This window comes from Maylandia zebra, linkage group LG5 (genome assembly GCF_041146795.1).
Source record: "Maylandia zebra isolate NMK-2024a linkage group LG5, Mzebra_GT3a, whole genome shotgun sequence".
Classification (NCBI taxonomy): domain Eukaryota; kingdom Metazoa; phylum Chordata; class Actinopteri; order Cichliformes; family Cichlidae; genus Maylandia; species Maylandia zebra.
In genome coordinates this window covers 27,158,331-27,179,835 of record NC_135171.1, presented here as the reverse complement: position 1 = coordinate 27,179,835, position 21,505 = coordinate 27,158,331, and the positions used below count along the sequence as shown (strand labels likewise).

Here is a 21,505-nt window from a genome sequence, read left to right as displayed (position 1 = left end):
AATGCATAGACAAGGAAGTTTTATTTCAGTTTCAGCAATCATATCTCTGTGGGTACAAATCTTATTTTCTTACATCTTGTTCAATAACCCATGATGCATTGCATCCATACATTTGTAGCTCAAAACAGCTTTTACAAAAAAGGATATACAATATATACTTATATTTATATTTATATATATAATATACACGTGTTTCTTTATGAATTTAGATGTGTTTGTAATGGGTAATATAAGCTTTAAAAAACACAGCCAAGTGGAAACAAATCCCAGGAAAGGTTGAACAGAAGGTCATTACCAAACATATAATAGCCAGTTTCTCAAAGTCATCAACACTGGCTATCTTACAGTTAACATTAAGCCCTTCAAACACAGTTTGCATATTTTCCACAATTACAGTCATGTAAATCCAGAGTGATAGCCTTCTTTTACTGTACTATATGTATCAATAACAAAATGAGGGGAAATAATAATACGAGTGGGGGAAATAAACAGGTTTAAATTCAACTAAAGTGGACTGCTTGCGTACTAATGTAACACAACACAAGTGTCAGGATTTAAGTAATTCTAGCAAGCTGTTGGAGGGAAAATGCTTTGTCACACTCCTTTTCTGTTTTAAATCTCTCGAAGGCCGTCCTTCACCTGAGTCATACATTTAAAAAATGATGACATGCTTGATCTGTATCTTTAGTAAAGCATTCCAATTTCCCTGTATGGCTTTAGTATTTTGGGCCTTTTGCTCTGGAGGAACAAAGCTTGTACACTGGCAGACAGGTGATGCACACAATGGCACTGATGTGTTTTTTCCCCTATCACTGTCTAGATATCAGCTAGTAATTATTTGTTGGAGAGATTCAACATAAGTAATAAAAGCAAAAAAAACCCAGAACGATTAAAAGAGAGTCCAGATGGAAATAAACATAGTACAGGAGAATTGTCACTCAGGTAGAGACTTGACCATCACAGTCAATGCAAATGATAAGTCCACTGTGCTGTGTTGTATTCTGTTAACAACATTACTTCTGGTGTTACTCACTTCACATTATATATCTCAAAATTACAGTATTACATCTTTTTTTTTTCAGTACAACAGAGTAATAATAATCATGTGTGTTTATACTAATTGATCATCATTCATGTAAACATATTGAACCAGGTCATGCAAACAGTAGACCAAAACTTCTTCCACTAGAGGTGCACAGCACAAAGCAGGCGGAGCGCGCAGACTGAGATCCCTCTGGAGCCAGACCTCGAGACTGACAGCCGGCGGACATTTAGACACTTTGTCAGAAACAAAACAGGGAGGATGAACATGATATGGTTATGTTTGTTTTCTTCCCACTTGTTGTGGATTCTCTGTATGCTTTTTCTAACATGACGAATGCCAATGGAGGAAGGTGAGATTACTGTGATTTCCAGACTTTTGGGGATCTCAGTTTGAGCCTCAGATAACAGAACAGCCATAAAACAAACAAACAAACAAAGAAAAAAAAAACAAAGAAGTCTCCTTTTGATATTCGTACATTTCAGTGTTTTCCCTAACAAAAAGCATGCAGACACTTCAGGTCAGAATGACCCTTCACAAACCCAGTCTGAGCCAGAATAGAGTCCAGAACCCCAGAATCACCCTTCACTTTCAATTATCTCCTTTGCAAATAGGCTTTAAACAAAAGAAGTGAATACTTATTTTTTTTTAAAGACAGAAACACTAAATAGTGACAATGTGAGGGGGAAAAAGGGGTTAACCAAACAGAAATAGATAGGCAGGTGAAATCAGCAGTGAAGACACAGCTTGAGATTTAACTAAACAGCTACTTGGTCGATGACTAGACTGAGTCATATTGATGGGTGAAGAGTATAAAGACATGCAGAAGGAGCTTTCAGTACTCTTTTCATTAGCTTTTTTCCCCCCTGTCTGGCCAGATTTTTGGAGAAGGCTGCGAGAAATGTCTAGCATGTGGTCCAGATGGACGCCCATTGTAACTGCGATTAGAGGTACTGCAGATGACAGATAATATAAGAGATACGTAATCAAAGAGAATACCTTTATCTCATCACAGATTAAAACTCTAGGCCCTTCCTGAAGCCAACCACTTATAGTACTAGCAAAATGTCAATGGCCACATTCACCTAGATTTTTTCAGCAGCGTGCTTTAATGGTGGTGGTGGAGGAGTATTGGCGGAGGGTTTCTGGACCAACATATTGCAAGATCCTTTAAAAGAGCCATGCCTACTTGAAGCAGCTTTGTTTACCATTAATGCAATGCAGTTAAAACTTGTAAATCTTCACTCATGAAGTTTTTTCTTTTTTAAAAATTATTATTTATCTTTTCTTTTTCTTTTTTTTCCCAGGCAAAGGAAATGTATGTTTTGTCTGCACTGTAACAGTGACCTGCTGGCTGTGGATGTACTCTGGTAGACCGTGCCTGATAGCTGCTCTGCATTCCTGGCCAGACTGGGCGGGTCGGCGGGTCAGCGGGTCGGCGGGCTCTGGGCGCTCCAGGGATTCGATGTGACATGACAACACTATTAGGTTGTGCTCAGATCCGACTAGTTGGCCTGCAGCAGTAGGTGCAGCTTCTCAGGCTGTCCCGATCCGTGCTGCCCTCATTGCTTCCACGACGGCCATCCTCGTAGTTAGACACTGGATGTTAGAGCAGAGCACGGATTATTCTGGGGTCTGAGATTATCCATGGTTGGTGTAAGAGCTTGAGTCTGTCTGTTCAAAGTAAGTGTAAATTGGCCTAATCCAGCTAGCTCCTCTTCCTAATTCTACACCCACATCATATTGGGCTGATGATAGAAATAGGCAAGATTTCCAATTGTACCAGATTCACATCTCATGACAAATCAGTGTGGTTGTATGACTGAAAACCTTACCGCAAACATCATAAATTATTGTGAACTTACATTTTAGGGCTATCCTAAATAAGGAAGAAATTTTGTCTAAAATAAAATAGTTTGTTTTTGGTTTAATTGCAGCTGATAATTACAGTAACTATGATATTATTATATACATGTTAAACTCATCTCCTTTGACATGAAAATTCACACAATTTCTAAAAACATACACCTTGAATCACCTAAATTTTCCTGGGAAAAAATTGAATTTCCATATGTTCATTCACTGTGAACTGCTAACTTACAGCTCTCCTCCTCGCCATTCCCCAAATCGTCATCCTCCTCCTCCTCTTCCTCTGGGAGCAGATGTCCATGGCAGGGGCTGGTGGGAGTAATCTGACTGGGTCCCTCGAGACTAGTGCCCAGCTGCAACTTCCGCATGTGGCGCACCACTGCTGTGGCATTAAATGCTTGCTACATGGAGAGAGGGAAGAGTGGAAGGGGAAAAAAAATAGTAAGAACCTTCTGTGTCTGACAGCTACTGAAGGAGGAAAACAGTTAAGCCGTACAAAATGAAACTCCTGGCAATCTTAATACACCTCTTCCCACAGGGTGCTGCGTGATTCAGCCGAGGAACTGACCTTCCATTTACTTTTGGCAAAGTTCTTCTTGATTTGTGCGCTGACAGATTCGTGGATATTCTTATCCAGAGCTGTGTCACCACATATCCTGAAAGTCACCAAGAATTGGAGAAATTACAGGAATTTTAGGCACATGACTGAGACATCATATTGTAAACAATTAGCATCATTCATGGCTAAGCATTACTTCACTGAAGCATAAGCCAATCTGTAGAACACTGATCTGCTGATCTGCAATGTAGAAATGTTTCTTTGGGCTTTTCCCAAACATCTGACAATGCACAATCAAAGAGATGAGTCAGCTAAAGCAATCAGTTATATGCACACTGACAGTAAGAAAAAACAATAAACAATATTGCAGTCAATAACTGATTGATTGTTGTATCTTGCGATATTAAAGAAGCCGAAATGTCACCCCTGAGAAACCAGAAAAATTTAAAAAATAAAATATAACAAATATATAAATAAAAACTTGAAAACATTTTCAGACTGCTGCTTATGACATTATAGCAGCTACATATAGATCCAGTATTTTAGCTTTCCTACCATGGATGCTGGAGCGCCTGCTCACATGTGTATCTTTTCAAAGGGTCTTTTTCCATCAGGTGACAGATGAAGTCTTTGGCTGCCAACGAAATTTAAGTTCATGTACAAATAATAATCTCATTTGTTGCTATTTATGTATTTTTTTAATCTGTATTTGTAGTAGACATTTCATGGTTACCTGAATCTGAGATGTCATCCCAGTATGGAGAGTCAAATTCATATTCTGCTTTCAGAATCTGCTCAAACAACTTGGCGTCATTCTCATCGTAAAACGGAGGATAGCCACATAAGCTGTAGAAACGACATTGGATTTTATTTAATGCAAGAAACCCCCTCCAAACGCTCTCTATACTTCTCAGGGATAAATAAACTGTGACTTACAGAATATAAGAAATTACTCCTATGGACCAGCAATCCACTGCTTTACTGTATGGCTTCTGAGCGAGCACCTCAGGAGCTGCAGTCAACATTCACAGAGTGAGAAAGTATAGAGACAGAGCAGCGGTGAGGATGAATTCAAGTAATCTTGACCTTTCAGTAATACTATGTGATCTGCCAGGTCATGTTAAACAGGTAGAGAGCACTTCTGAAACACTTGCAGTTGACTCAATAGTGGATGAAAGAGCCTCTCACAATGCAGAGTATAAAGAGGGGATATCAGCTGAAACAGCTAGTGCTAAGCTCACATGAAAGAGAAGGGGGGACGTGAGAAGACCAGAAAATTGAATGCCTCACCCACATATCCAGGAGTACCACAGGCTGTGGACATGACGCTGCCCGCCCCCTCAATTTTTGACAGTCCAAAGTCACTGATCATAATCTTCGAGTCTTCATCCATACTGTAATACAGCAAATTCTCCGGCTGCAGAGACAAGAAGAAAGATCAAAGAGGAAGGTTAGAAAAAAAAGAGAAAAGAAAGAAAAACAAGCCAACTGCAAGACAGGTTGAGCTTTTATATCTCTGTCTTTTGCTGAATTAAGATACCTTCAAGTCTCTGTGGACTATCCCCATATCATGGAGGTATTTGACTGCATCCAAGATTTGATGGATGAGCTGGCTGGCATCTCTCTCCGTGTAGAAACCTTTCTCCACAATTCTGTCAAAAAGCTCACCTCCAGACACCCTGTCAGTAAAACAAAATCAGGGGAAAGAGTCTCTACAGTACTGCAAATATTAGAAGTGATTTTCTCTTCAACATGAGCTTAAATTTGTTTAAATTAAAAAAAATCTATTATCTTATTCTTTTATGATTATTACTGTCGTTTCCAACGGTTTACTGAATTTTAGCAAATTGTCCGAATTACGTAAGACTGCTTCATCCTGCTAGTGATTTCATGAGTTTGAACATTTGAAATGACATATATTAATACGAATATGATACACTGTCAAATTTGAGGTGTTACATAATGCCATATGTAACAGATTTTTTTTAAAAAGAAGCTTTTTCCTGATTTGTTTTCTCTAAATTAACAGAACAAAATCAAATGTTTCCAGGCTATTTTAAAGAAAAATATGAGAGGCATGTGTATCTTGTGTTGTGCAGTTGGCAGTGTGAAAGCAATGAGGAAGGAGAACTCACAGCTGCATGACAAGATAAAGGTGGGATGTACTTTCAAAGATGTCCTCCAGCGAAACAATATTGGGGTGCTTGATTCTGAAAATTCACAAACAGAAATCATCAGAAATCTGTTTTTTTTTTATTCATTCATTTTCTTTTTTAAACAAGTCACATTTCACCAAACACCAAACGTTTATATTTAATTGGTCACCAGATGGCATTCTTGCTGCATAATTCCCATTTTAGTGAGCGCTGCTCTCTCTTTTCCCTGATGTGTACAATGGTGAACTCAGGTCAAAACAAGGTATTTACACTGCTCCCTAAAAATAGAAAATGTGACAGCCTCCCAGAAAAATCACAGCTAAGTTTTAGACAGATTACCTCTTGACTCTTTTCTGCACCTGCAGAAATGAACGAAAAACACTTATAGGGCCTAATAGCATGGTTATAACAAATGTTAGTCTCTTAAAACATTGATTTGGATTGCTTATTGTTATGAACCAGCCAACAGAAGGTTGAGCATCTCTCTCGGCTGCTGAGTCAAGTTGAAAGCATATGAGGCATCACTAACACAACAGCAGCTGAGAAGGGCTAATGTGACTTTTCGTAGGGTGAGAGAATCCCTCTGTCTTTTCTCAGATCATTTTTTTCAAACTTCCCTCATCTCCCTCACTCTCATGTCTCTCTTATTTATTTCATTCTGACTTAAATATTCTGTCCACTCCTCCCATTCTTTCATATCATTCTCCCTCTATAATACTCCCCCCACCCCACCCTCTCCACTTCTCCTCCCTCTATGTCTCTTTCTCTTTCTTCAGTACACTGCTGCGGGGAACTCCACACCATCTCCGCCTCTGTGTGCTGTTGCCCTGGCAACAGGGACACTAAAAATAGGTCTATCTTCTTTACTCCTGACATTTCCGGTGCACAATCCTACTGTTTCAACTGACACCATGCATTTAGTCACCCATTCAATTGACCCCTTGCATATATTTTGGAGTGATGTATATGCACTGTAGTACCAGGCTGCACTGATTGATCCTTCCAGCTGGACACAAAGCAGCAGCCGATGCATCGCGAGCAACTCCAGCGGCCTCACCTGTGTAGTACTGCGATCTCATTTTCGATATTGTTCTCTTTGCCTTCCAACGCTTTCTTGGGAATGCACTTAATGGCCACGAGCCTCTGAGTCCTCTTTTCCTCTGCTAGAACCACCTCGGAGAAAGCACCCCTAAAACACACACAAGCGTACATGCACCAATCAGACAGTAATTGAGAGACGTGTGGACTGAAACGGACAAAATCAGAAAGCTTTGTGCCACGATGCCTAGAGAGTGTGACATGAAAGAATAACACATGAAGAGTTGTTTTTTGTTTTGTTTTTTTAACAAAACATTCATGCTTATAAGCTCTAATAAATAAAAAATAACTATATATGTTTGAATATACAGGTTTTTGGTGCAATCTTCTTATTTCTTCTTATATGTTCTGCTAACTGGAAGGTTGGTGGTTTGAACCCCAGCTCCTCTGGTGTGCATGTTGTTCCGTCCTTGTGCAAAATAATGAAAATGAATTTCCCTCTCTGAGAGTGTGATTGATAAAGGGCTGCACGCACTGAATGAGGCACTGTATTTGTGCATTAATGCATGAGCGGTCAATAGGCCTGGAAAAGTGCTATGAAAACACCAATGTTTAATTTACCACTTAACCACACCAGACCTCATACACTGCATTCAAACCATCAGGGTTTGTGTTTGTGTTGCAAAGGTGTGCGCGTGAGAGAGCGATGTTTAGATGAATAATTCACAACGGTGGCATTACCAAGAGGATTTTGGGGGGCCGAGAAAAGGCTCGGGAGGTGATGCAACAGTCACGTAGAAAGATGGGAAGAGAAGTTGTTTTAAAAAAGGAAACGATGTTCAATAATAGATAGAGTAAATGTAGTGTAGCTGTATCTGAGGGAGACTAGACTGCATTATAGATTACGGTCTGGTGATGATGAGAGGCAGAATAGTTTGTATTTACACAGTCTCCCCACAGGAGCGTGGGAGGGAGCTCAGGAGGAGACCTGAATGCACCAACATTGTTAGCAACCACAGGGATCCTTTCCATGTGTGCGAAGCAACACTGTCACTCAAAACACAAACGGATGTTTGATGTTCAAGTTTTAGAATACGTCATCTTTTGAGCCAAAACTGAAAATGTTTGGATTTTAATAAAAATCTTAAATAATAATTGCTCGCTTTATATTCCTTCTGCTTTTAAAGTTAATTAATATGTAATTACAAAGCTGATGTAATGTTCTTCTTCTTCTATTTTTTCTGTCATCTCTCCATAATAAATGCTCTGCCTGAATCCGTGGTAATCCTTGAGATGGCTTTGCACCGTGGCCATCTTGTGCTCAGCGAACCAAAGCACTGGAAACATTTGCATAGTGAAGCTGATGCACAAGAAAGCAACCAATTCTAACACACATCTCTGGTTTCATTTTTAAAACGTCCTTAAAATAGTCTCAGAGCAAAATTGCATAAACGTCCATTTCTCATCGACCCCTGAAAGCATTTTAATATGTTTAAGCCTGCAGCATTTGTAGCTACATAGGCTTTCATCAGAGGGTCAAGAGTGCTAAACTTACACTATCGGTCAGTAAAACTCTGTCTAACTTTATGGGGATTATTGAAAGTAAGGCAATCAACACCTCAGGGGGGAGAGAGACCTATGGAAATCCTAATTTGATCACGTGTCTTTCTCATGGAAATGTAGGCAGTATTATCTCATTTTAACATGTGTCTGAAATGTACTGTTACATTGTATAAGAACTGTCTCATCAACTTTATAAATGGCATTTACACACTTCCTTGCTTTGATACATTTCTCTGAAATTCTTAGAACTACCTGTTCAACTTCCACATTACCGCACACATCATAGGGCTCATTCCTTTTAAAGCTTTGGCACATTTGTGGACATTAATACTAACTGCCCACATTATTAAATGCTTGTGTAATGCAGCTCAAATTGTATAGAACAGCTCCTTCTATACTAACTCTAAAGCACCCAGGTGTCAATCCTTTTGAACAAGTTAAAACATGCCGAAATAACAGAATTTCATTGTGACCGATTCTGATAAAGGGCTGTGAAAGAATCTTATCTTTTTATTTTCCATATCAAAATAATAGGATCTGTTAGCAAATTGCAGTACAAATTACACAGGTATAAATGTGAATCTTGTCCAGTCACCCATATGCTGTAATGTGTACTGTTGTACTGGAAAAGTGTGACCTTGTGGATTTTCAATCATTGCCTTTAAACCCACAGTGCAGTTTACGTCACAAAACACAGAATTCACTGTTACACTGACAGCTAAAGTCTGTTTACTTTGTACTGATAAAGATTTTGAGTGTGCAGACTACTGTGTGTTTTTGATAAGAAACACCACCAGTAATTGTTCTGCAGTGATTTGAGATATGCACCAAAGTGACTGACAAAACAGTGAAACAACAAGAAAGAAAAATCATCACTTTTTATAGGTGCAGAGTGCAAATCTGTACTGTTCAAAATGCTATAATATCAGACAGCAAAATATCAGCACAATACAATAGCCATAAAAAACAATAAACAACAAATGAAGATTAAAAGACATAAATACATATAGTGCTTAACAAATTATTAGATCCCACCAAAGGTAAGGTTAATGCCACAGCCGCTGTAAATTAAAGTTACTGGTAATTACAAAAATATATTTTTTCACGTTTTTATGTGAAACATTTTAATGGAAAAATGTAATTATTGTTATTATCTATGAATTTTCTCATTTACTGTTTTACAAAAAAGGAAAGGAAAAAACAGTAAAGAAGATCGATATTTTTTATTACTTTGCAAATTAAAATTTTACTTTTTAAGTTTGAAGTTTTACTTTCCTGAACAGAAAAACGTGCCAGCTCAGGTTTGGGTTTAAAATGTTATCAGTTTTTTTTTTTAGCAGTTATAGCTACCATCTGGACCATTAGGGCTGTGCCTTATCATACAATATTACTGGAGTACATTTAAAAACACCCTCTCACAGTAGGGAGCAAACAACAATGGCACTAGCACAGGCATGTCCGAGAGTGAGAGCACTTAGTCAGTCCCCAGTGAAGACTAAGTACATAAAATGCAATGCTTTGCAAAATATGCAAACAAACAAAACAAAAACAACTGTTCCCACTAAAAGCGGAAAAAAACTTGTTCCACCATTTGAGGCGGAAAAAAAAAAAAAAACAAGCTTTAAAGATTCATGAGGAGGTGATTCTAGCAGATAGCAACAATGTCAACCTAACTATCATCTCCAGTAGAAAATATTTTTCGATTTCAGCTTTATTATGTAACAATATTTTACTGACTACTAAACAGTTACAATGCTAGGTTGCTAGGTATTCTGTCAAGCAGTTTTCTTTAGTACGTTTACTTTAAAATTTCAGTGAAAAACATGACCTAGGCTACTTTTTGTGCTTACATGGGATTTATGCTGTGTCACTGGAAATAATGCTGTGTCACCACTATTGTACTATAATGGTGCATCTACTGCAAGCACCTTGTGGGAATAGATTCACATTTTGAATTAGGTAGTCTGTCATCAGTGACAGTACCTCATTGGAAAAGAAGGATGGGAAGTGCTCTTCATTGTGTTTGCACTGATAAATACTGCTGCCTGCAAGCTGCAATTACTGATGAAACATTGTTGAGGTTTTTTTCTATATTATCATAGATTTCATAGTCACAGATTTCCTTGATATATAATGATATAATTTTCAAGCTGTATCGCCCACCTCTCATCACTATTGCCTAATTGAGAGTTCAATCCCACAGTTTATTCACTTTGCTCTAAACAATGTCATGTGACTGAAAAAAGTCAGTCTCTTAGTACTACAGTAAAGGCTGAGACAAGAATGGAAAAAGAATATACATAAAAGAATATAAAAATATATTATCCAAAATGTAATTTAACATGTGTAAACATAAAATATCATTAGCTGTAACAGAACTATGAGGCTGTATAATGGTCGAAAGTGTTCTTAAAACAATATGACTGCGTGATTTCAGCACAGATCTGTGAGTGACAGAATGACAGAGCAGACGACAGAGCCAGAAAAGGATCATCATAGATGTACATATAAACACGCACATACACACACATGTACACACTTCCCCACTGTTGCCATGAGACACACTGTAATTAACCATCCAGTTGCTCATTTCTCCTTGGAGACATAGTAGGGGTGGACTCTCAATGGGTTTTGGAGAGGAACACAGAGGAAGCTACTGTAGCTGTTGCTCTAAACTAATGAGAATATGTGGAGTGCTGTGTATTTTAACCCTGGACAGGCGCAAAAATGGGGCTGTATGTTCTCATCCAGCTGTAAGGTTTTCTTTTTTTCAGTCTCTGATTAAAACATTGTTTCTGTATCTAACCAGCAATTGGTAACATACAATGGAAATGTATTTAATGCCAGTAAATAATCCTGGCATGTGCATCAACTCGCTGTTAAGAAACTAAAATAAATACATTTCACATGAGTCACTGGACTCAAGACTCATAACTGATGCATCTGTCATCTTGGCAGTTAGAATAAGACATCTTGTAAAAGAAGATAGATAGATAGATAGATAGATAGATAGATAGATAGATAGATAGATAGATAGATAGATAGATAGATAGATAGATAGATAGATAGATAGATAGATAGATAGATAGATAGATAGATAGATAGATAGATAGATAGATAGACACACACACAAAAAAAACACAAGTTGGTGATGACACTATCAGCCCAGCTGTCTAAATGGACAAATATTGATTCACACATTCTCATATCAATGTCTCGCATTGCTTTCACTCTAATTAGTGGTATCACTGTACTGTACAACACACACACACACACACATGCTTTCATTTTTGTACATATACAGTACTGTGCAAAAGTCTTGAGCCACCCCTCATTTTTTTGTTAATTTTTTAAAGTGGTCGGATCAAAATTTTCCGTTGGTGATTGGTTGCAGATAATAAGAGAGGAAGCACAGTGAATGTCTGTAGCCATCTGTAGAGGCATTAACACGGTACAAACTCTGTCATTGCCTTACATGCTATTTCTATGTATTTTTACACAGGTTTCAAGAGAAGGCTTTTGCACATATATACACCCATTGGCCACTTCATTAGGTACACCTTTTCAATACTTTGTTAACACAAATGTCATAGGCAGCATATAGACCTGCAGGAGTTCAAATCGAGCATCAGAAAGGAGGAGAAAGGTGTCTTTGAACATGGTCTGAGTGATGGTGATTGATTGATCTGAATATTTCAAAAACTTCTGATCTAGTTGGATTTTCTCACACAACAATCTGAAAACAGAGTTTCCAGAGACTGGTCAGGAAAAATAAAATATCCAGTGACCCTCAGTTCTCTGTGTGAAAATGCCTTGTTGTTTCCAGAGGTCAGAGGACAATGGGCAGAACTGATATGCAGGTAACTATAACTCAAATAATCCCTTGTTAAAACCAAGGCTTCTAACAAGCTGTATCTAATGAAGTGGCCAGTGAGTGTATTTGCACCGTTTTAGTCTTAAGCCAGTGACTTCATACAGTTGCAACATAAAGTTGCAGCCTTAACCCCCTGGGTTCTAAGTATCATAGATGGTAACCCTAACTGTACACTAACACTATATATTCACTGAACACAGGTTGTCACATACGGGTCTAAGTATTTGCTACTTAAGAATGAATACTTTTTCTAAGTTCTGAGAGTTCCTTAGTTCAAAAATATAATTTTTTGTGGCAATTACTTTTATCAGGTTCTTTTTTTATTTTAGGTGATAGCTTCTCAATCAGTAAAAACTGTTGCCCTTTTTGAAAACATCTACAAGGACCCGTAAGCCTATCGATCTCACCTGATACAAAATACTCACTTCAAACCCAACACGCCTCCAAGTCCCAAAAAAACCATTCCCGTTTTAGTCCAATCCATAGTGTGTGTGTGTGTGTGTGTGTGTGTGTGTGTGTGTGTGTGTGTGTGTGTGTGTGTGTGTGTGTGTGTGTGTGTGTGTGTGTGTGTGTGTGGGCTTGAGAGAGTGTAAAAGAAGACTGCATCTCTGTGGATATATAGTACAATCCAATTCAAAATTATCTCTAGATCCATTTTTCGCATTGCAAAAATATCTTTATACATTCACACCACCAAAGCTTGGGAGTGGAGTGGACTATTCACCAACAATTGTACAACTGTACGTTCTCCCTTCACACTGCTAGAGTTATGTGTAAGTCGAACCTCTTCACTCCTCTCCTATTCTCTTCAAACAAACTAACCAGCACAAGTGCTTTCCAGTGATTCTGAGTACTGCACAGTCACAATATTTATATTCATCATCCACCTTTACAGCACAAGTAGTTCTTAAAGCTGACCTGCCTCATCTCTTTGTTTTATTTGAAATTAAGGCTCATTTTATTGTTATCCTGTCTTTATGAGTCATACTTTATGCCAAATAGCTTCCCTTTTAAAATGTCAGTTAGGTCTTGATGTTAAAACTAATTGAAACAAGGGGTATTCCAAAAGTGAGTCAGATACCATCGCTTAGGTGTAAACTATGATTGTGAACTTATTGCATTATTCCTCTAAAACCTGTATCATGTAATTACCTTGTTCCTTAACCGGGGGCTCTAAAAGAAGAATCAGGCATCAGCAGTAAACTTCAGAATCACTCTGCTGTGGAAGCTTAAGACTGATTTTACTACTGTTTTGTGGTTTAAATGATTTGTTAAGTAGCCTCTGTGTAGCTCATTTCTGTTAGACAAGCTACCAGCTCATGGGTATAATCCCTGTCCACAGCACTCATAAACTGAACTTATGTTCCTGCACACTATCACTGTTCATGATTAAAGTCAAGCTGCAGCGTTCTGTTTTGTAAATAAACACAGTAAATTAAGTGATTTCAGAGGACATTTATCCACACTGTAAAACAAAAAGACATCTATTTGGACAACTGAGATACAGAAAAGCGAAGGCTTTCAGTATTAATGGCAGTAATAAACCACAGTAACTACAGCAATGCCTCGGTCCCTGGACTCTCCTTCCATCTTAAAGTCTTAAACAAACACTCTCGGTAAAGAGGGCCAACACAGAAGAAACTTGAGTCAGCTAGACTGTCATCGCATGTTACACCTCCATAACAAGTATCAAAATATAATCTGAACTTTTGTCTACTAGTTATGACTATTAATTCCAGGAACAAACAAACAAACAAAAAAGATTCTATCTGTATTTGTTTACTGCATTTTTCATGATGAAAGATTTACCCTTGACCCTTTGAGATTGACCCTTGACCCTTTGGTAACACGTTCTGCATTCATGTACTTCCTTTTAACATTAGTAGTTCCACAAAGTAAAGGTTGACTGATATAAGCTCTTTAAGATGGATATCGATACTTCATGACACTTTATGATTTATAAATGTGATACTCTGATATATCTAGAGATGGGAATGAAGAACCAGTTTGAGTAGTTTGATTCCTTGGAATGCATTGTCGGCTTTTCTATCTGTCCTACTAGCAAATACGCTACAATCAGTTGATTTCAGTTTGTGTGCTGGAGGAGGGAAGTTGTTGTGCAGTCTAAAGTGGAGCTATGGACATTTTGTTTTGACTGCACAAAAGGAGAAGAGTGCAATGGTAAAGTATAAATTGCAAACAACTACATTATGCTGCTAACGCACCTTTTGCTCTTAGAAATCACCTGCACAGACAGCATGCTAACGGTAAGCTAGCGAAGACCCCAGAGTGATGTTAAAGCTGAGTGAATGCTGATCCCACCCCAGCAGCCAGACCCTGAACTTCAACAGGAAACAAACTGCTGAGCAGTCAGGCAGCAGGCTTCGTTTTTACCTGTTCATGTTGGAGTAATTAAGTAACATACTGCTTTATTTAAAAATATTCTGTGTGATATGTGTAATACATTACTTTTTTGAGTAATGACCCCAACTCTGGGGGAAAAACATCCAACATGCACAAACATTTGAACACACAGCATGCAATTAATTTGCACAAATGTAGTGTCTTTGTATATGCTGGTGCATATACAAATCATGGTGGTGACTAAAAATGGAGCCAATGAGAACACAACGTCAGCATTCATCACAGGGTTGAAAGTTGTTTCTCATGTCTCTTCTCACTTTTTACATTTTAATTTATCAACTGTTATGAATACACATTCCAATAGATCATCAAATATCTAATAATAGCTGATAATATTGACCCATAAATAAATTAGGCTCACAGTCATACATTAGGAACAGGGAGGGGGATAGAGCGTGCCACCACATGAGCCCCAACCAGCCCCGATTAGGTAGGTGTTAAAAACTGTATCTTGATGGAGTCTCACTTGGTTGCCTGACACAATTTATCTAATCATCCGATGACACTTGGGTTTTGTCAATAAATGAAAAAAAAAGTGTGTTGAGGATTAGAGTGAATGTGCTCTGGAGAAACTGGTAGATTGAACGCATTACCTCTGGACAGAAACAAGTTGTCTGTTTTCAGGAGGTGTCCTAAATAAACCGATGAATAGTTTAACACACCAAGAGGCTAAAAAGTGGCAAATTTTTAAGAGCATGACACCCAAATATTCTGTTTTGGGAAAAGTACAATTTTGTGTACAATTTCATTACACTAACAGAATCCCAAGACTCTATAGTGCCCTACAACTCTGTCTCATTCATTTCATTCTTGGTAATTCACAGTGTTGAAGGAGAAAAGCATGACAATAACAAAAGTGAAAAACAGTCTCCAAAGCAAGGCAGGTATATTAATTGTAGAGGGGGGATTTCTTTTCCCCCATCTGCTAACACTACCATGAGGACAATTTGTTCTCCAGTGGACTTCAAACAGAGGTAGAACTGTGAGGATTATTCGGATCTGAATATAATATTTCAACATAAATCAATTAACTTCACACACTGAATTCCTGGATAAAGCTCCCCAGTAATCTTTTCTCTGAGCATAAGGAGCTTTCCGTCAACACATTAATTCTACCCTCTGCTAGGTCCAGCTATAGTGACAGGAGGGAAAGAATATTACTACAGCATTTTCTTTTTCTCGTTTTTTTCTGGAATAAGAGTGCATGGCATCCTGGCATTTTACTCACTTCAATCCAAGTTATATAACCTTTAATATCATACTTTAACAGTCACTGTTTTAAGTTGCTGTGGAGTCCTGGTAGAATCATTTCAGGAGTTATGAGCATTAAGCAGCAGTCATGAAATCTGAAACATACAGTCAAAGTGCATTACAGACAGCATGCACAGCTCTGAGAGACAGATTTTCTGTCTCTTACAGTGTTTTAGATAACGAGACAGTGTCATCTACCCACTGCTATCTCACAGTTTTGGATGGGGACCAGAGTTGTGCAGTCATTAATATCTGATTCTGTGTTGCCTCTCTGGGGAAGCAGGTGTGATTCCAAGAGGAGAGAAAACAGCCACACTACATATGGCACACCCGTGTCATCACAGGTGGATGTGTGCTAGGTCACTTGTACTCAGTTTAGGGGTGGAGAGGTGCCCACCTGACCATCTGGGCTCAGTCCTGTCCCCCTGGAGGGTGCAGATGCAGGTCTGCATGAACCCATGCTTCACCATCACAGACTGCAAGGCAACCTGAACCCAGCTGGTTGAAGATTAATTTGGTAGACTTATTAAATCAAGATTTAAAATGTATTTCAAATTCCAGACTATGAGGCAATAACAAAATGTAATCAGGGTCAATATGAGGGCAGCGGGAAATATGATTCACCGCCAGATTTTACATGACTGGTTGGACTCAAGCTTCAACAGATTTTCTGGCAAACTGCAGTCAGCAGTTACAGCCAACTTCTCCTGATTACCCAAGTTTGGAGTTCATACAACAGTCTTATATCCTCCTGTCAGCCATGATGGAGTAGCTCCCACAGACACATATGAAAAGGATAAAGAGTAACAAGTCATACTGAAAATTACAATTTCATAACTGGTTTAAATAAAAGGGATCTATCCAGTTACATTGATTTTATGTTAGTATGAAATGTGTTCTTATTCTTTCTTTTTTTTACTTTAGAGTTTTCATAAAAGGAGAAAATGTATTATGTATACTGTAGGAAAGAGGAAACCCAGAACAAACAGCCTACAAGTATTTCACATCCTCCTCAAGCACTAACCTCTGGAGCCAAAAGTTTTTTTTACGTTTGTGTTGAAAACTGCAGTTCTTCTGCTGACCACTGGAGGCAAGTTCCCAAAACAAATCAGTCCCATTAGACTCCATGTTAAAATGACAAAATTTAAAGCACTAAACAGTCTGTTTTACATTCTGGTACGAAAAGTGTTTTCATCTCTATGGATAGTTTCTCCCTTCATAACAATTCGAGCGAGTACATTTGCTTTTTGCTTTTTTTATTGCATTTAATTGTATTTTTTACACAGGCAGCTGCAGTCGATTGGTATCTGCTGGTCCCTTTCTCCACTAGTTGGAGTCACTGAACTGGACCACTACACTGTGCTTCTGCTTTTGATACCTTTTGAAGCATTTTAATTGAATTATCTGACAACTAACAAATGCACTAACATGGTTTGCTTGTTACCATGACAACTCCACCCTCTTGCTGAAATATGGTCATTGCTACCTAAACAAAACAAACAAATAACAACAACAACAACAGCAAAAAATGAGGATAGTAAAAACACTGAAGCTTGCAGTTGCAAATCAGTTGGTGATGCCATGGTAGCTGCCTTCCTGAGAGCATGGTTTAGATCAGTGATAGGTGCTACACAGTCGTTAAATGGTGTGGAAATATATGGTAGAATGGCTATGTCAGGCTGTGTTAATCCTCATTATTTTGCTTTCACCACATTAAATCATGCAACATGCGTATGCACTCTGTCACCTGCAAGTACTCATAAGTTACAATGCGCATGGACAACAAATGCCAGCTTCACTATATGATGTCTCAGACTTTACAAACCTACCAGTACTTGTATGGGTTTTATCTTTGTGATGATAGACTCTCCAATAATGAAGGGAAATTTAATTCAAATTCTAAACATACATGGTTGTTTTTGTATCTAGTTATCCATAGTGTTATAGAGGCATTCCCGTTGCTGAGATTTCAGCAGTATTGGTGTAATGCAGACACAGCAAAAAGGAGCGTGACATCCAAATATTCCCAAAAGGTGTGGAAGTGCCTTTGCAAGTTTCGGCCAGTCAGCCATCGAGTCGAAATCTGTCAACTAAACAGTAAGTACTACTTACGTTCCCAGCACTTCTTTGAAGTCGTAATGTTCTTTGATGTCTGATGTCTTCTTTTTCCATCCATTTCCATCCTCTCCAAGAGGCATCCTACAATGCTGATGGGAAACGCCACACTACAGCTGTGGAAAAAAATAATCAAGGAAAAGACTCAGAGTATACACAATTAAGTTCAGATCAACTGCATTGATTTTCAATAGAGAAACAAATTAAATGATCAATTTGGGGAATTAGTGACTTGGTTACATTCTAAGACTTTTTTTTTTTAATTCTTAAGGAAAAAACATCCACTTTTTCTCTTCTACTTTTATGTTTGCAAAGATTTAAATGCAAAGTGGAGATATACATGTTTAGGAATTTGTATACAATCTGTGCATTCCTACAGTGTTTAATATTGAAAATTAAACAAAAATATTCAGTGTTTTTTAATTGTTTTAGATTACACTCTGGTTATATGGTGTGCTGCACTGAATGACAAGAAAAAAAGCTGGAAGTAAGCGCATGATGACAAAATACAAAATTACAACAGCTCTTGTGTTTGAATTTATTAAACAGGACAAATTAGATGACCAAGGTATGTCTTATTAAGATGTAGACATTAATGAGATAAGAAATAGAAATAAATCACGACAAAACAAACCTTTAGCAACAAACCTAGGACAAGTTTACAAACAGAAACCACAAACCACTAAAAATGACAGTTCTCCAGTTCTAAAAACCACTAATAAAGTAGGGCAAACAGTGCAGCAGAGGCTGTCACAAGAAAGCGACCATATACCGTGGCAAAAACAAACGCATGGTCAGTAGGTTGTAGGCAGACACTAGCTGGGGGACCTGTGCTATATTTAACACTTCGCTTGAAACAATTGGGTTTCTCTGAAGAATGAGTATCTACAAATATACAAATCCTTGGAGATCTTTGAAGTGGAAAGTGTAGGCTATTCCAGTGATTAGGGTTTGACAATAGAGGCTGCAGGGCTGCAGGGCGTGAATGGCAAGCAAGCAAGGAGTTTGAATGGAAATTAAAAACGATGCGATATGCTTCTAATGCCACAGCGAGCTCGTTTTTCGTGGGTCGTGGTGAACATGCAACTATCATAGACTACAGGAAGAATAGACGATGTGGGTGTGCGAACCATACTGCAGTGCTCAAGGGTACGGCAGTCAAATCAAGACAGCATCTTAAGGTTTAAGCAGGAGGCTGCGGACATGCGACAAGGAAGTGGAGCAAAGGCACTTTGTCTCACAGATAAAAATAACACAACGCAAACAAGCCTGCAATGAATGTTGAACTGAAAAGGGAACGTACCTAAATGGCGATCTGTGGCTGTGATGCGTTCTTCTTCCCTCTGGGAGCGAGTGTGCTTGCTGTGCTTGTGCGCAGCGCTGGGTCCGCTCCGACTTCTCCTGACGTCAAGAAAGCCAGACGTCTATGGACGTAGTGCACCATAAAATCACTATCTGTTCCCTCAACAACGCGATCTGCGATTCACCTTATGACTGTCGAGCGACTGTCTGTTACAGCTGAAGAGTTTTTATTTTTGGCGATACTATAGCGCAGATAATTCTCCTCCTTAAGCACTGTGCGAGTTAGATTCAGGCAAATTTTCAAGAGTTTTTGAAAGTCATAACAACCCAGTTTGAATAAATTATCAATCACAGCCAGAGAAGCCGGTTTAGCTACAGCAGACTAAACATTTTAAACGCAAAATGGCCCCAGGATGAATTATTATTTTACGCATGAATTATCAGAGGATTAAATCTCCCTTCCGCACCAAGCATCTTTCTTTTGCAGCTCTGTGCACTCTCACACTTAAACCATTTCCTGGCAGCCAAGTGACATGCAAAGGTGTGGACAAACAAAAAGCAGGTGAGAAGATCCGGGAAGAAATAAAATGTCTCACTCACTCATTAAAAGTTTATCGTTCCCCCTTGAATGAAGTTTGATTATTGTTTCTTTTTTAGTTTAATATTTATGTCGTAATTCAGTGCTTGTTATTCCTTTATTTTTATCACCACTTGCAGGATACTGTCCACATACTAAGAAGACAATCACTGAGTATCTAAATGTATATTCTTGGTAAACGTATACGGAGAACTCCACCAACCAGTCTCCATGGAACATCACAGGGAGAAAAAGCTCCACAGGGATGGTAGCACACAGCCCGCCATTTCTGGGAAAAGGCAGGGAGTTGTCCTTCTCAGTGTATCATTGTAAATAAATGTTGGTTGGGCGTACTGCATAGCCAACATTGTAAATCCAAGCACAATACATTATAATACAAATGTCCTTAATAACACAGAAAAGCTAAGTGAAATTCTCTCTCATAAAAAGCTCTAGTGTCTGAACACTTACTCCAATACTATAAAAACCATCACTGAGTGCCGTTCCTTTATGTGTTTTTTATTTCCTTTCTTTTGTCTTAAGCACTTGTTTAAATGTGCTTTTCAAACAAAGTGATGCTGAAGTACAAGTAATATGCCATTACCACAACTTCTTCTAGTAATCATAATTACCATAATGAAAAAAACTCTTCTTTAACTCCCATTTATAATTTTCACAACAAACTATACTTTTGTACAGTTTTTTTTTCAGTTTCTTGTGGATACAGTAACCATAGATGTGATTTGTCATATGTTACGCTTCTTCTTTCAGCTCTTCACCACAGCAGATTATCTGACTCCATCTCACTGTATCCCCCGCATCCTCCTCTGTCACACCAGCCCTCTTCATGTCCTCCTTCACTACATCCATGAATCTGGCAGCTCCATCTTCAACATCCTTTACCCCATAAATCCATTCTCCCTTCCCTGCACATGTCCAAACATCTCAGCCTTCCCTCCCTAACTTTGTCTGAACCCGAGCTGTCCCTCTGGTGTTCTCATATTTAAGCTTGTCCACTCTGGTCACTCCTAATGAAAATCTTAGCATCTTTAGCTCTTTCACATCCCACCATCTCCAAACCAAACATCATAGCAGGTTTTGCAATCAAACATATAAACCTTTCTTTTCACTCTTGTTGCTATCCTTCAGTCACAGATCACCCCTGAGACTTGTCTTCACCTACTCCAACCTACTTGCACTCTCTTCTTCACCTCTCTTGTGGACTGCCCTTTGCTTTGGATCATTCTCCCCATGTATTTAAATGATCTACCTTCGCTACATCTGCTTTTTACAGCTTTACTGTTAAGCCTGTCTCCTTCTTATTCACACACATTTTCTGTTTTTCTTCTATGGATTTTCATTCTTCTTCTCACCAGAGGATACCTCCACCTATCAAGACTCTCCTCTGACGTTCTGACGTTCTCTATTCTTCTGTATCAACACTCTCAAAGCAAACATTGGATTGCTCTTTCTTAGCATGAAGCATATAAGCAAGCATATATATATATATATATATATATATATATATATATATATATATATATATATATATATATATATATATATATATATATATATATATATATATATATATATATATATATATATATGCATGCTGATCATCACCTCTCTTCCTAACCTAGCTTTAACAACTCTTTCCCTTCTGTCTCCACAGTATGGCTCATCAACTTGATCCCTCTGTAGTTGATGTCATATGTTTGTTAAAATACAGGGA

At 38.3% G+C, this 21,505-nt stretch overlaps 1 protein-coding gene across 1 annotated transcript; it reads right to left on the bottom strand.

The window, feature by feature from the left end:
• Positions 1 to 2: 2 nt before the first annotated feature.
• Positions 3 to 19,505, bottom strand: camk1a (calcium/calmodulin-dependent protein kinase Ia). Its single transcript, XM_004548730.6, has 12 exons — positions 19,195 to 19,505; positions 17,889 to 18,007; positions 6,684 to 6,815; positions 5,606 to 5,680; positions 5,011 to 5,149; positions 4,761 to 4,887; positions 4,407 to 4,482; positions 4,204 to 4,316; positions 4,026 to 4,104; positions 3,480 to 3,567; positions 3,144 to 3,312; positions 3 to 2,641 (listed from the first exon to the last, which is right to left on the bottom strand). Exons 2-12 carry the CDS (start codon positions 17,972 to 17,974, stop codon positions 2,538 to 2,540), a joined length of 1,188 nt encoding a protein of 395 aa, XP_004548787.1. The 5' UTR covers positions 17,975 to 18,007; positions 19,195 to 19,505; the 3' UTR covers positions 3 to 2,537.
• Positions 19,506 to 21,505: the final 2,000 nt, after the last annotated feature.